Here is a 15,163-nt window from a genome sequence, read left to right on the forward strand (position 1 = left end):
TCTGTGCAGGTCTGCCAGCCATCCCCCAGATTCGGCCCTGCTTAACTTTCTTTGCCAGTCGCGATACCCCGTCAGATGCCTGGCGCTGCCAGGCTACCCGCATGGGCTCCTTCTGGGCTCTTATCAGCCTCCCCCAGTCGGCCTGGTCGGCACAGCTGTTCCAGGCACCCAGCCCCTCACTTTATCTGCTTGCACAGACCTCGGCCTGGCATGCAATGGGCCCAGCGCCTGCTCCACATTCCCCAGGAAGTCCTCTGGGAACACAGCCTCCCTGCTCCCAAGCCCTAGGAGAGTTCATTACCAGCCAGGGTCCCCCAGCTCAGCAGCCTAGGTGCACACTGAATCGCCCAGCCTGGCCGCCAGAGCCGCCTGAATCATTAAAACTCCAACCTTCTGAAGGGAAGAAAGAACAAAACCACAAATTTAGATTAATAAAGCATTTGTTGATTCTACAGCAATTTAGCAGGCCCCTAAGAAACCCACCAGAGACCCACGGAGCTCCAGTAATTTTCTGTTATATTATCTTTCTTGTAAAATACTTCCCCAGACAGAGTCCCCAAAGGGGCTCAAATATCACTGTGACTAACCAAAATCAATGTGCACTCACCTATTGACATTTTTACATAGTTTTTGGATTTAGTATCCAGCCGAAAACACAATCAACTCCTCTGCCAAGGAGCAGACAGGCACTTAGCTAGCCAGCTATTAGTGTTACAAAGGAAAAAATGCTGGCACCCAGGGGAGCCGGGCAAGGCGCACTGACGTCAGGGGGTAATTGGGTGTCTGAGAGAAATTGCCAGCGGCTGGCCGGCTCCCCCGGGGGCTGCACAAAGCTGAGCTGTAACTCTAATAAAGGAAAGGAAATTCTAGAAAAGGGGCCTTGCTACAAAGGAGTCCAGGCAGATGCCAAAAATAGCCCTTTGGAAATAAATAAATAAACAAACAAACAAATAAACAAATAAAGCAAACGTGTCCAAAACATATAGATCTGAAGCATAAAACAGCTCTCTCCTCTGAGGAGGAGCTCTGGCATCCCCTCTCTGGACATCTGTACGGAGCTGGAGTGATCTGCAATGGGCCCCTTCTCTGGAAGCACAGGGAGCCACTCAGGGAGAGATTTGCCATCTACTTTGGCACACAGGGTGGCCTTCTGGAAGAATCTAGGTTTGTGACACCCTCTTTCCCGAAGGTAATGCCACCGCCTTCATTTTTTTTTAAGGCTAAGGAGAGAAATAATTTCTATTGTTTTTGTTTTCCTTGTTTTTAGCATGGGGTGCAGAGCTCAAAAATGCCATCAATTTAACAAAAATGTCAAAGCTTCCAGCTACATGGTTCTGTCCACCTTTGGAAAAAAACTACATGTATAGACAATGGGTTGAATTTTCTTGTCTGACTCAAGGTCAGAGTCGCTGGCAGAATTTTGATGGGTCCAAAGGTCTTCAAGAGGAAGGGGATCAGGAAACAGCATCTGGAAGGCCCCGGGCTGGCACTGACCTCCATAGGCCATCACAGGACCCAGAGTTGCTCTGCGGCCTACAGGCTTCTAGGAAATTCAAACTGTCTTGGCCATAAGGGAGAGAGTGGCTTTGGGGGAGGGGAAGAGACAGGAGGCAAGAATGAGAATCCCGGGGTCAATTCCAATTTTGTTGTTCTTCAAGAAAAAGAAAAAACAGGACGAGCTTTTGATTGTGAAAAGGATACATACACATGCCCCAAAATATGAAAAGAAAAAAAGCCAAATGCCCTGAACGCCACTTGGAAATTGGTCTAAAAGAATGTCTTTAGCTAAACTTGCCAAATCAGCACCTCAGGATGCTGCCCCCCACCCAGTCTCCAGGTCCCCTTTGAGGCTCCCTGGGCTTGTGGAAGGCAAAAGCCCCCCTGAACTCTGCTCAGAACGCAAGTCTCACTCCTGTATCTGACCCCTGAGCCCCAAAAGCTTTGTGGATGGAGGTGAGGGGCAATCTCTCAGGGCAGAGCCTCCAGTGTTGGCAAGAAGGAAGAAAGTCCAGCTGGGGAAAAAAAGATGGAGAGCCTGTAGTGCAGACCCAGGGGAGGCAGGCAATGCTTTGGAACGCCGCAGCCAGCGCCCTGGCGCCAAATCACAAACCTTGAATCAATGATGCAATTGCTTAATTAATCAGCCTGCTCGGGTGGGTGCAGAGGGTCTCTGTGAGTGTCTGACCCAACCAGCTCCTCAGGGCAAGCCCCCCTCCTCAGGGCCCCTCTGCAGGGCCCTCGGGACCACAGATGGTTGAACACCGTCTGGGAGTCTCACTGAGGGGAGAAAATGTGAGTTCCAGAGTCCCCTGTGTGATCCAGTCACTCTGGCAGAAAGGAGGAAAGAGGAGGAGGGAGGAGGGAGGAGGGAGGAGGGAGGAGGGAGGAGGGTCTTATCAGCAACTTAGGATTTCTTGGCCTTGGCAGCTGCAAGTCAGTTCTCTCAAATGCTATTTTCTTGCCCAGTCAATGAGACTGTAAAAGAAATACAAAGCACAAGACCTCTTTTCAGCAAGCCAGTGAGTGCCAGACTTAAGACAGGCAGAGGCCATTTAAATTAACCTTGAGCCTTAACGTGTTTAAAGGCTAGCAACTTTTAACCAGCACTGAGAGTGAGTGAGTGCGTGTGTGCGCAGCTGGCTGGGGCTGGGGCAGGTCAGGAAGCATGCAAACTTGGAGCATGTATCTATGTGAGTGAGCATGCATGTTGGGCAGGAGCCTCTCTTTGAGCCTTCAGTAGCAAAAAAAATAAAAGTAGCGGCTAACCTCGCTATTTCCTATTCTGATGGTCAACAGGCAAAGGATTTAAAATCCGTCCTCACATGGGATTGGACCATCTCCAAGGTTGATTTTTCTCATCTTTAATGCACAGAGGGAAGGGAAGGGAGGAGAGGAGAGGGGAGCAATATCTCAGAGCGACCCCAAACAGTTAATGATAATGAGCTGGAGCGCGACAGGAGTTTAACGGTACCGAGGAAGAGGGGAGACCCGGAGAGGGGCCTGGCCAGAGGTGTTTCAATTACCAAAAAGAAAAATCATTTACTTTTAAACAATATCCCTCAACACTGGGTGTTTAAGAGAATATACTCTGGCCCCTAAAATATCAAAGTGAGATTTAAAAATAGAAAAGTCATTTCCCCCTTCCCTGTTGCAGATTTTGCTGCAGCGTTCTAGAAGGCAGATTAAATGAAGGAAGCTCAAACACACTCAATTTTGTCCTTTAGCAAATTCTTCTCTTTCACTCTTGCATGAAGAAAAAAAATCTCCCCACAGAGTTTTTCTCTTCTTCCTGGTGTGGATCTGGGCCCCTGCAGTGCCCTGTGTAATTTCTAGTTCCTCAGAATTCAGGTATTAATAAAGACCCCATGGGGACTTCCAACAATATAACCCTACATTTTGAGGCATTATGAAAGGAAACCCCCAGGGGTCTGTGGCTCAAATTTCTGAAATGTAGGCATTGTAAAAGGCACCCCAGGGGATGCCCGCAATAGAAATCTGCTGAATTCAAAGCATTTTGGAAGTCCTGGTGGGAGTCATTACTCCCACTGGAAGCTTTTTACAAAACATGTGTTGCTGACATGTTGACAGATTGCTCAGTGAAGTGTTTAGGTGCATGCACAAGGCGGGCCTTCAGAGACGCTCGGCGCTGCCAGCGAGTCTCCCAACGCTGGAACCGGTACCATCCATATTTCATAATGGGGGAGGCCGCTGCAGCCAGGGACTGGAGACGTGTTCTCCACACCCGCAGCCAGCCTCGCACCCCTCCACTGAAGAGCACTTTGAGTGGGCTGGCCCAGTCCTCGCCTTTGGAAGCTGGTCTGTGCTGCACAGCTGTGACGGCCCTTGTATCCCTGCCAAGGGTTCTACTAAAGGAATCTTGAAGCGACCTCACTGATCACCGCAAGGCAGTACGCAGATCAAACCAAGAAGGGGGCCGCAAGGACCCCCCCACCTCCATCCCCTGCCCTTGAGGAGGGGCAGCATGGCAGGGAGGGGGTTTGAACTCAGGCTTGCTGGTCTTGACAGCATGAAGCTCAGGAAAGTGATCTGTGACTTTAATAAGGCAGAGGGGCTCAGAGGAATTAGCTGCCTAGGTGATAGGGGCGGGAGATGGATGGAAATGCATCTGTGGCCTGGTGGGCTGTGGGCCAGGCTGGGGCCCTGGGGAGGTCCCCTCACCTACAGCCCCACACACTCCCAGACACTCATCTCCAAAGAGTTTTTCCACCACCATATTCTCTCTCTCTCTCTCTCTCTCTCTCTCTCTCTCTCTCTCTCTCTCTCTCTCTCTCTCTCTCTCTCTCTCTCTGTGTGTGTGTGTGTGTGTGTGTGTGTGTGTGTGTGTAAGAGAGAGAGACTACGTGCCAAGCCGGTCTGCTTGTCTGTGTGTACACACATACTTTCCCACACAGGGTAATGTGCCATATGTTCACACTCATAAAATTTTAAAGGTAAAAGCAGATGCAATTTGACAAATGTGTACATGTGTTGATAGGAACACATGCACCAACATACGTCTGCACACACCCCACATTCCAGCACTGAGCTCTTTCCCTCTACCTGGCTTTGCTTTTACCTTCAGGGCCTCTCCGTGTGCACCAGGATGAGAGCAGCACAAACAAAGACATCTCTTGAAATGTCTTTCTTCTTTTTGTAATTTGTTCTCTTGGAACTGTACTGTCTACCGTGTTGCTGGCGTGGGGTTTTCCTTTGCTGAGGTTTTTGGAGTGTGGAACAGAGAGAAATCACCCTGATTTCCATGCCAACATTATCAGGCATCCCAACACTGAGAAGTGGTCAGGGGTCAGAAGGCGAGAGCTATACCCAGTCCCTCCGGGACATCACCTCCACCGCTGCAGACACCCTACCTCTCCTGGTGACCTTTATCCTCCTTTCAGAAGCACACTGCATCTCAATGGACAAGCGGCTTCCCCAAAAGAAAGGTACCCCATTCCATTCTTACAAGACTCTGGCATGCTTGGGGAGAGCACCTAAAGGATGAGCTTGGAGGAGGCCCTGCTGATGTCATGAATTCCTTCCCACCTAGAGTGAGAAGCCACCAGGACTTGCATGGCCAGCAGGCTCCAAGGTTGCCTCAATTCACTGAGGTAACAAAGGCTTGCATTCACAGGGCTTGGTGTATTACACGGCCATCAGTGACCAGGGGCTGGGGGAACAAAATGACACAATCTCATGACTGCTAAAGGTTCCCAAGTTGATCCTCCACATGCACTCCCTTTAGCCTCAAAGTAGGAAAGACAAGGTCCTCCAGGGGCAACTTGGGGGAAGCCGGTTCCCCAAGGCACAGGAGCAGCTAAAGCCAGGCTCCAGGGATCCACTTTCCATAGAGCCGCCCTTGTACCAGCTCCTTGACTGCACCATATTCTAGGAGGGCCCCAGAACAACGATGAACTGAGAGGGTCTCGCCCCTTCTAGGACATCACAGCTCTCTGAGGTCCCCACTAAAGACGCCACACCTTACCGAAAGACAAGATGTCCGTCAAGGGTAACCAGTTTGTCCCAATTTGCTGGGAACTTCCCCATTTCAGAAATGAAAATCCTACATTTTAGGAAGCTCTTCAGACAGTCACAGGCAAATAGGGATGTTGGTTCCTCTCTGCCTTCACATATCTCTAAACTCATTTCCATGAGACGGGGGACTAGCATGGAGTCTGGTACTTAATAAGTATTCAATAAACAGCTGTCTAGCCTACATGTGTGTGCTTAGCTAAATGGTCTTTTGTCCTTAAGCTTCAAACATTCTGGAAGAAGGACAACAGTTTACGTTTCGTCACAAAGGATAAACTTTGTTGTCAACGCAACAGGGGAAATACCGCTCCAAGCAGAACAAACATTCTAGATCCTCCATTGCATGCGAAGCCATAAAATATGGTTGCCGGAGTGTGAAGAGGACTGCTCCTCCCCAAAGAGTCCTTTCTGCACCTGCCTACAGCTGCCTCACTTCCCCCTGGCCTAGAGCAGGTTCCAAGGCTACCCTCTCCAAGTGGCCTCCTCATCCACCCTCTCCCCCCACCCCCACCCATCCTTCCAGCCTCTTCCAGCATGAGGCTTTTCAGACCAAATGAAAGCAGTGTGTGGCGTGTGGGGTCTTTCACGTGGATTAAGGTGGGAGGGCATTTGCAGTGAGTGAAGAAGGCCTCAGCGAGCTCACCTCTCCTTACAGGTGAGATGAGGGTCCAGGCAGCTTCCTTCATCCCTCGTCACTTCCCACCAACCCTCCAAGCAGATGCCAGGCCCTGGGCCAATAAAGTGGAGAGCCAAGACCTCAGCAGCCCGCACAAGGCTCACACACAGTCTCACCATGGGACTGGAACGGGACTGGGATAAAACTACACGAGACTCTGATGGGCATCTGTACACACTATAACACCAATCAGAGGGGGTGCCGAGGTGATACCCAACATGGTGTAAGGTGACCGTCTACAGGAAGCTCGGCAACAGCAGGCTGCTAACTGAGAGCCAGGAGAACATGGCGGGTACAACACAACCATTGGACCTCCACATCATGGCTGCTTTATCTTTACCCTTTTGCCTGTCTTTATTTGATAAATCTTCCACAGTAGATTTCTATAGTGTGCACAAAAGAGGGAAATGTATTCTGAGAAACAGGGAAGTGTCTGAGCATTCCAGGGAACCTCAGAGAAGGATCACAGAGAGTTCCTGCTGAGAGACCAGGGAAGGCTTCCAGAATGACCAAAGGAGACATCTACCTTTGAAGCAGAAGACTAGGGTGGCACTCCAGGCAGGGAAGTTATGCTAAGGACACACAGAAGGCAAATGCAAAGACAAAGGCAAGCTAGGACACAGGCTATAGCCAGAGGCAACATAATCACACATGGTCATTCAGAGTGAACTGTGGTGTGGTGGACATTGGCCCATCACCATCCCATCAATGTGGGAGCACTGAGCGCCATTGCTGACCTCCATCTAACAACCAGATGCCGATCCAGACAGATGTTGCCTCCAAGCTCTCAACACTGACCCAGTGCTATTACAGCTGTCTGATCAGGCCAGCCTCACCCCCAGAGTAAGCACTGGACCTCTGGTCCCATATTCTAAGGGACTCATTTCTTCATGGGGGCCAGGGCACTACTGCCTTTGTCCATGACCACCAATCACGACAGAGTCAGGAGCAGATTGTCCCAGGATCACTCACCACCTGGAAGAAGACTTCCAGCCACTGACAGGACAGCTGCCACCAAATGTAAGAGCCCAGGTGTCAAGATAAAATTAAAACAAATGGCCCTATCACATATTTTATCATCCATTCATAAAATATGCAAAAGCAAGATGTAAGAAAAAATAGGTCAATTCAGTGAGATTTACAGTGACAAGGAAATCTAAACACTACCCGAAGTACCTCTTCCTGACTTAGAGGCTAGATCTCCCTAGTCCAGAAATATGAGAAAAGTGCAGAAATGGGCCCAGAGTGTAGTCATGGCCAGGGGCACCAACAACACAATAGCAGCTTCAGTCTCAAGTCCCAGGTGATGACCAACAGCTCTGAAAGAAAAAGCCATCAACAAATACCCAGGAGGGCACCCACACTCTCCACAGCAGCCAGAGACCTTTCATAGACATACCCAATGTCACTCCTCATCTGTCCCTTCCAATGGCATCCCCACTAGTCAAGATAAAATCCCAGCCTTGTCCCAAGCCATTAAAGGTCTTCTGCTACCTGGTCACAAATGAACTTCAGTCTGTCTCCACCCTCTGCCTTCGGGGCTCCCAGGTGCTAGTACCCTCGTGGGCCGCCCCCTCCCCCCCCCCCACCCCACCCCCCGCCAACCTAGTCCTCAACTCTCCATTGCACAGCTCTTTCCTGGCACATCCATCCCTGATCCAGGAAGAGGGCCCTCAGAGGCCCAACTACATGTGGGGAAAACACTGAAGTACATGTAATATAGTTTATACAAAATATAACATATAAAACAAATACAGATATATAATATGAAGAAATCTGATACTTTTTATTTGTTCATTTACTTATTTACCTATCCAATATTTAAAAAAAATAACAAACTAGGGCTTGGGCTGTAGCTCAAAGGTAGAGCTCTTGCCTGAGTACTTAAGTTCGATCCCCAGTCTTGCTAAATAATAACAGCAACCTTGAATTAAGCCCTCAAAAGGGAAACTGTCGCATGGAAGTGCCTCATGGTACCTTGAGCGCTCCCTGTTTCAGAGGAGTGTGGGTGGGCACGCCCCCCTGCCTTCTCCCACTGCCTGCTCATCACCCAGACCCACACCCAGCGCTTGTCCAGTGCCTTCACGACAGCATGGCTAGACCTTCCCCAACAGCACTTGGGGCAGCGGCGACTTCCCCGCTGTATGTAAGATGCTTGGATTAGTATCTACTCTTGCATATGCCACCAGCTCCAGTGTAAGGTCAACGCCTACTTCATTAAGGGCCCTGAACATAGCAGGTGCTCAGTAAACATTTGTCAAGAGAATGGACAGACCACTAACAGCATGAATGGACAGGCCAATGGCCACACTGCAAAGACACTCTTCAAAAACAAAAGCAGCCTTTCTCCTCTTTGGCCGGCTGAAGGCAAGATGGGTCACCAGCAAGCAGCTCTGCTGGAGTCACCCTCGGAAGTTCGGCCAGGGCTCGCGCTCTTGCCGAGTCTGCTCTAACAGCCACGGCCTGATCCAGAAATATGGGCTGAACATGTGCCGTCAGTGCTCCAGTCAGTACGCGAAGGACATAGGCTTCATTAAGTTGGACTAAGCAACCCTGAATGGATTATTCAAGACTGTCTACCCAGTGAAGCAGATCATGCTAGTCTTTGTACATAAGGAATAAAAAAATGAAGACCTTCAAACAAACAAACAAACAAAAACAAAAGCAGCCCTTGCTGAAATCCTGGACTTCTGCTTCTCCTGGTAATTTAAGTAGCTCTTTCAGCAAGCATATATATATATGACACCTACTATGTGCCAGGTCCTTGGGGCTCAAGCATGAATATGACAAGCCTTATCTTCCAACTGTTCAGACTAGAAACAACAGATAGACACAAATGTTGAGGCTGAGGCAAGATGATTGCCATGAGTTCAAAGTCAGTCTGGACTACATAATGAGTTTCCAGAATAGTCTGAGATAGAATGAAGCCCTGGGGATGGAGGGATAGGGCTGGGCGTGGGGGGTGGGGTGGGGTGGTGTCAGTTGACAATGTCTGTCTAGCATACAACAAAGTCCTAGTTCAATTCCCAGCATCAACAAACAACACAAAGTTGGACCCTACCTGAATCCCAGCACTTGGGAAGTGAAGGCAGGGAGATTAGCATTTAAGGTCTTTCTTGAATACATAGAGAGTTCAAAGCCAGCCTATGCTACATGAGACCAGCTAAAATACAATAGCAAAAGATAATAATAAAATCCTGGATACTCAGCACCTATTCTTTGAGCAGACCCCGTGAGTATGGGGAAAACTGTGGAACACACTGTTCCCTGCGATGAGCCCCCACAGAGGTCCTGAAGTCATGATGACCCCAGTGTTAGGCAGGTCCCACCAGCAGAGACCCAAACTAGAGTCTATGAGAAGCAATGATGTAAAACCCAATACCACACACATTCCAGATGCTCTGACCTCACGCTGAGTGTGACGTCCACCACTGGCCCCTTCCCAGGGCCACATCTAGCTCAGCAGTTTTGTAATCAGGTGTAGCAATGTCCTCCAGGGACTTTTTCCCCCAAGTACCATGGTCTGCATGCTTGCATCTCGCAAAAACTCATACCGTGAAAGCTACCCTTGTGATGGTATCAAGAGGAGGTAACTCTGACAGGCAATTAGGTCATCACTGCCCGCATGAATGGGATTAGTGCCCATCTAAGAAAAACCCCAAGAAAAAGCTTGCTAGCTCCTTTTGGTCCTTCCAACATGTAAGGATACAGGTGATGTCATCTACAAGGAATGTGCCCTCACCAGACACTGAATCTGCTAGCACCATGAGCCTGACTTGGCAAATCCCAGAACTACAAGCAATAAAGCTCTATTGCTGGTATATCACACAGTCCCAGGCACTTTGTCATAACAGCCATGATATATGAAGATTTTACTGGCAGCCATCTAGTGGGCAAGGTCAGAGGTGGTGCCTTCCTGCCAAGGGAAGAGTGGTGTCTCCACCTTCAGCACTCTAAGTGCTACCCTGTGTCTGGAGGCTGTGACACACACCAGTACCAGCAAACTCTCCTTCCCCAGACCTGCACTGGACTCTTACAGAGCTGTGAGTCCAGAGCACTAAGGACAGCAACACACATCTGGAGAAGTGGGGTGCCAGGTGCTGACAGAAAGCTCAGCTCCCAGGGCTGGAGAGATGGCTCAAAGGTTAAGAGCATCGGCTGTTTTTCCAGAGGACCTGAGTTCAGTTCTCAGCAACCACATGGTGGCTCACAGCCATCTGTAATGAGATCTGGCACCCTCCCTCTTCTGGCTTTTGGGCATACAGACAGACACTATATACTAAATAAATAAATCTAAAAAATGTTTTTAAAAAAAAGAAGGAAAAAAAACGTAGCTCCCTCATGAGCTCTCCTTGCCCACTACCCAGCTCTTGAAATCTCCAGTTCACAAATCACTCCTAGAGTTTTTGTTACTGAAATTGTGGTCAATACGCCCACAGCACCTGCACCCCCAAGGGCTCGTGCGAAATGCAGACTCTTGCACAGCCCAGAACTGCCAACTTAAAAACGTTCATATTCACCAGACTCCGAGTCAGCTGCAAGCACTTGGAAGTCTGAGGGGCATTTCTGGAAGCCTTGGCGGGACAGGCTCTAGGCTCTGCTACCTAAAGATCCCTACCAGCTGCGCTGGCAGGGGAGACACCTTCTGCCTCCTTCCCCAAGTCCCTCCAGCCTCACATTCCCTGTATCTGGAGAGACAGCACAGCATCTCCATGTAGAGCAGCCAGGTGCCGTGGGGATTTACAGATGGATCTGTTCCCATTGGAAGGCCACCACGAGGAGCCACTACAACAAACCCAACAGGTATCTAGACTGAAGGACCCAGCTGGGGAAGGCTCCTGCCCCACACGCCACCTGCAGGTGTTACATAGCTTAGATCCAATCTCATTTCAGCTTCTCTCCCAGCTAAATCAGAAGCCACTGTGGGGCAGGGAAGGCTGACAACCCTGCATAGCCTCCAGCTATCAAAACTGAGTTAGACCCAAGATCTGATACCAAGTAAACACCAGGGTTACAACTGTGGAAAGAGGTGGAATGAGGTTAAAAACGGATGGGACAGAGTGGACAGAAGGGTGTGGGGTGGGATGAAGACGGGATGCAATGAGCTGAGCGGTAGTGGGAAGAAATGGGATGGAATTGAACGGTGCTGGTGGAGAAGGGGATAAAGGCTAGCTCAACAACGGTCTTTCTCTACCAGCCATGGAAAACACGCTCCTAGGGAGGCATGCGTACAAACATTTTCTACAGCAAAGGAATTGAAAGGTGCTGGTGGAGAAGGGGATAAAGGCTAGCCCAACAACGGCCTTTCTCTACCAGCCATGGAAAACACGCACTTGGAAACAGTCTAAATGCCCAGCACCAGGGACCTGCACAAGCCACGGTGCATAGTACATCACACTAGGCAGTGCCCCGACACAGCTAACAAAGGCAGGGCAGCTCCCCACAGCAGCGTGGGAAACTCCAAAGCACAGTACTGAGTGAAAGGAGCGGGCTGCAGAACCATAGATCCATTATGGCATTATTTACCTTTTAATCAAAAGTCAATACTACACCATTTCTACGGATGCAGGTACACTGTCTTTTGTGGTATGTGAGATAACCACGGATGGTTAAAATGCAGTATTATTTTACATAGTGCTGAAAAGAAAACAAGAAACCTCTGTAAACTAAGCCAAATGAAGCCATACTTGGAAGGTATACTTTGGCTTGGGAGATGTTCAAATTACATCCATGAACATGTTATGTTTTATGCAAATTAACAGCTCATGAGTTAGGCAGGGCAAAAACAGCGGCAGCAATTTACATTTTTAAGTAAAGGAAAATTGAACGGCTCACTTAGAGGTGATGAGGTACCGATGAGAAGCATCACTACGTGAGTCATGGGCAAGCACCTAGGACACTCAGCACTGGCTAACTCAGAGGGCCTCGGGCAGATGAGTGAATGCAAGCTGCAGTGGGGGGGGGCTCTAGCAATGTCCAGTGGGGATGGTGTCACTGGAAAAAGAAACAAAGGGTTTGATTTGGAGAAGTGGGCAGTCACAAGGCAGTCACAGTCATCACCAGGGCTCTTGGGGCTGCAGGCTGTCTCCTGTTACTTCTCCACCCTGGCTGCACTCTGCAAGAAGCAGAATGGAGAATCATGACACTGCTCACAGGGAACCTCCTCAGAGTCAGCTTCTGACCCCACCTAAATGCCCAAATGTGTGTCACGGACAGCTGAACCTTGGCCTACAGCAGCCGTGTCACCTCGCTCTGTGCACAAACAAAAATAGCTTTGGTGCTCAGAGCACAGGTTCTCTTGCCTTATCCTCTGGGGTCCTAGGAGCAGCTTGGTCAGCGAATAGAAACGTTGGGCGGTATAAGTACATAACGAACAGGGAGGCTCTGCTGAAGCATCCTCGACCTTCCAGCTTCTCCTTGACTCTTCTGCTGCCATTGTCCCCAGGAAACCACACCGGAATCACACTGCTCCAGGGTGGTGAAGGCCGGTGTGCCTTCCGCTGCCAGTTCCGCTGGTCGCTAAGCAGGCAATGGCCTTAATTGGAACGATAGCCTATTCACAACTCCATTTGTGCAAACAAAGTGTTGGCAGCTCCAGTTCATTGTGAACAACTGCATCCGCCAGGACTCACACCTTGCATTGAAAACTGTGCAGTGTTAGTCCAGGAATCTGTGGCCGGATCAGTGCAGAACTAAATCACAGACACCCAGCCTGTCCTGAGGAAAGCACTACAGAAGGCCAACGCCCACGACAATCAGACACTCTGCAGGAGAAACACCACAGTCCCATTCCCGACACATAATCAGCAAAAAAACTTCTAGAATCTGGGGTTGATAACCAACATGCGATCTCTACTTACGTGCTCCTTGTCGAGTTCCATGGCAGTCCAGGGGACAGTAGATGAAGCACAAGATGACCACCTTGAGCCCTTGAGAGTCACATTCCGCCTTCATCCACCCCATCTATAGGTGGCAGGTGGGAGGACAGGAGAGGCAGATAAAACTGGTTCTCCATGAATTCTCCTGCTTCACAGCTCTCCTCCTAACAGCCCTCCCTGCCGCTTTTTTCTTCAGGTAGCGGTCAGTGTTGGCACATTGAAACCCCTTCTTAGCTCTGTGAACAGGCCCCTTATTAAATGTTTCTCATGACCCGGTTTGAGTGTACCATCTGCTTTCCATGGGGACCCTGGCCAAGGGGGTTTTCTTTAAACCCTTCCTAAGCCAATATGCCTGCAGTTGTTTATTCCACCTATGACGAAAAGCTGTTAGAGAGCTTGGGTCTTAGTCAGTAAAGTGCTTGCCATGAAAACAGGTGGACCATAGTTTGGTCCCCAGCACCCATGTAAAAGCTGGGCCTGGTGTACATCTCTAACTCCAGTGCTTGGGTGCACAGAAACAGGTAAACGCTGGAACCTTGCTGGAAGGCCAATCAACCTACTGAAAACGGTGAGCCCCGGGAGCAGTTCGAGACTGTCTCCAAAAACAAGATGGAGAGCAATACAGGAAGCCACCAGCATCAACCCCTGACCTCCACATACACACACATGTGTATGCACATGCACTCCTGTAGATATGTTCACATGTATGAACTCTTACACCACTCCCAAAGGGAAAGGACAGCTAAGCTATTTGAGGACGCAGAATGGACAATGGGATCAGCCAGGGTAGCAGGCACACAACCTCCATGGTCTTAACAATAACTCATCCAAACCACACCCCAACGTTGTGCCACCAAAACTGCATGGGTTGGTGACCCTGGTCTTCACCTTCTACTCCACAGTGCTCTCGTGGGCGATCAAACTAACCCTGTTGTTTGATAAAAGGGGGGAAGGTAACCCCACGGGATGCGATCACCATTTTTGTTCTGCCTGCCGCCTACGTCCAAGCTAGCTTCTTGCCTACCATACCAGGCCCTGCACCTAGGAGTGTGGAAGCTTTCCACCTTCCTGAGAGCTCTGCACACTCAGGCATTTGCCCCAGCTACAGGCTGACATCCATCATTTACCTGCTTATCTCCCTCATCTGCCTCTCCTACCGGGGCCACTACTGTGTTCCTGACACCTAGCTACGGTCTGGCACTTCGTACAGAGTACAGTGAATATTGACCTTACAAGGTACAGAATGCACCAGTGTCCGGAGAAGTGGCACATGTTCTCTGTCTTCCCATCATCCCTGCTCCCCTCAGCTAGCCAAGGCTGTGGAGAAAGTGTCTGGGGCAGGCAGAGAGGGTATGGGGAGGTATGGGTGGTGGAGCGTGAGGAACAAAAAACCTCTCTATCCACAAGCCTGCCACAATGTCAGGCCCCCCAGCCACCCAGCGATGAATGGAACCAAGTCAATACCATTCAAACACCATTTAACATGTCACCCAGCAAATGTTTCCTACCCACTATGTGTCAGGCCCTCTGTGAAGCCAGAGACAGACACATAGGAGGACAGAGCAGGACACTCTTCTCCAGAGGGCCACCTTTTAACGACAGACAAGAATCCAAAGGAAATTTTTTAAAAAATAATAATTTCCAGTAACAACTGCCAGGAGGGAAATTAAAATGAGATGGTTTGGCAGAGAATGAAGGGAAATGGAGAAGAGGTAACTTCAAGAGTTAAAGGGGAGCAAAATGAGACCACACGAAGCCTTGTAGGAGCCTCCAGGTAGCACAGAGAGATGGTACAAGGACCCTAAAAGTGTACTTACTGGAGCTTACACAGTGAGTACGCAGTAGGGAGACAGAGGTGACAGGTCAGCAGTAGATGCAGTGCAGGGAAGAAAGTCTGTTCTACCGCTCTGAGGACTACTGGGAACCATGGCTGGGAAGGGGTCAGGAGGCACCCAGCTTCCTTTGTCCCACCCACCACCACCCAGACCCCGCCACCCTTAGAGGCCTCAATAGGTCCCAGCAGGTCTGATTTTGTTAGCCCACCACTTGCTAGTGTCAAAAGGCTGAGGAAGTCACTTGG

The 15,163-nt window shown here is 49.7% G+C and overlaps 2 protein-coding genes across 2 annotated transcripts in view; one reads left to right on the forward strand and one right to left on the reverse strand.

Moving 5' to 3' along the window:
- Znf423 (zinc finger protein 423) overlaps positions 1 to 15,163 on the reverse strand; it is a 240,012-nt gene that overhangs the window by 171,200 nt on the left and 53,649 nt on the right. The window lies entirely within an intron of this gene.
- On the forward strand, positions 8,507 to 8,846 carry LOC106021865 (40S ribosomal protein S29-like). Its single transcript, XM_040735356.1, has one exon. The coding sequence runs from the start codon at positions 8,507 to 8,509 to the stop codon at positions 8,750 to 8,752; it is 246 nt and encodes an 81-aa protein (XP_040591290.1). The 3' UTR covers positions 8,753 to 8,846.

Source organism: Mesocricetus auratus, unplaced genomic scaffold (genome assembly GCF_017639785.1).
Source record: "Mesocricetus auratus isolate SY011 unplaced genomic scaffold, BCM_Maur_2.0 Super-Scaffold_100045, whole genome shotgun sequence".
In the NCBI taxonomy this organism is placed as follows: Eukaryota; Metazoa; Chordata; class Mammalia; order Rodentia; family Cricetidae; genus Mesocricetus; species Mesocricetus auratus.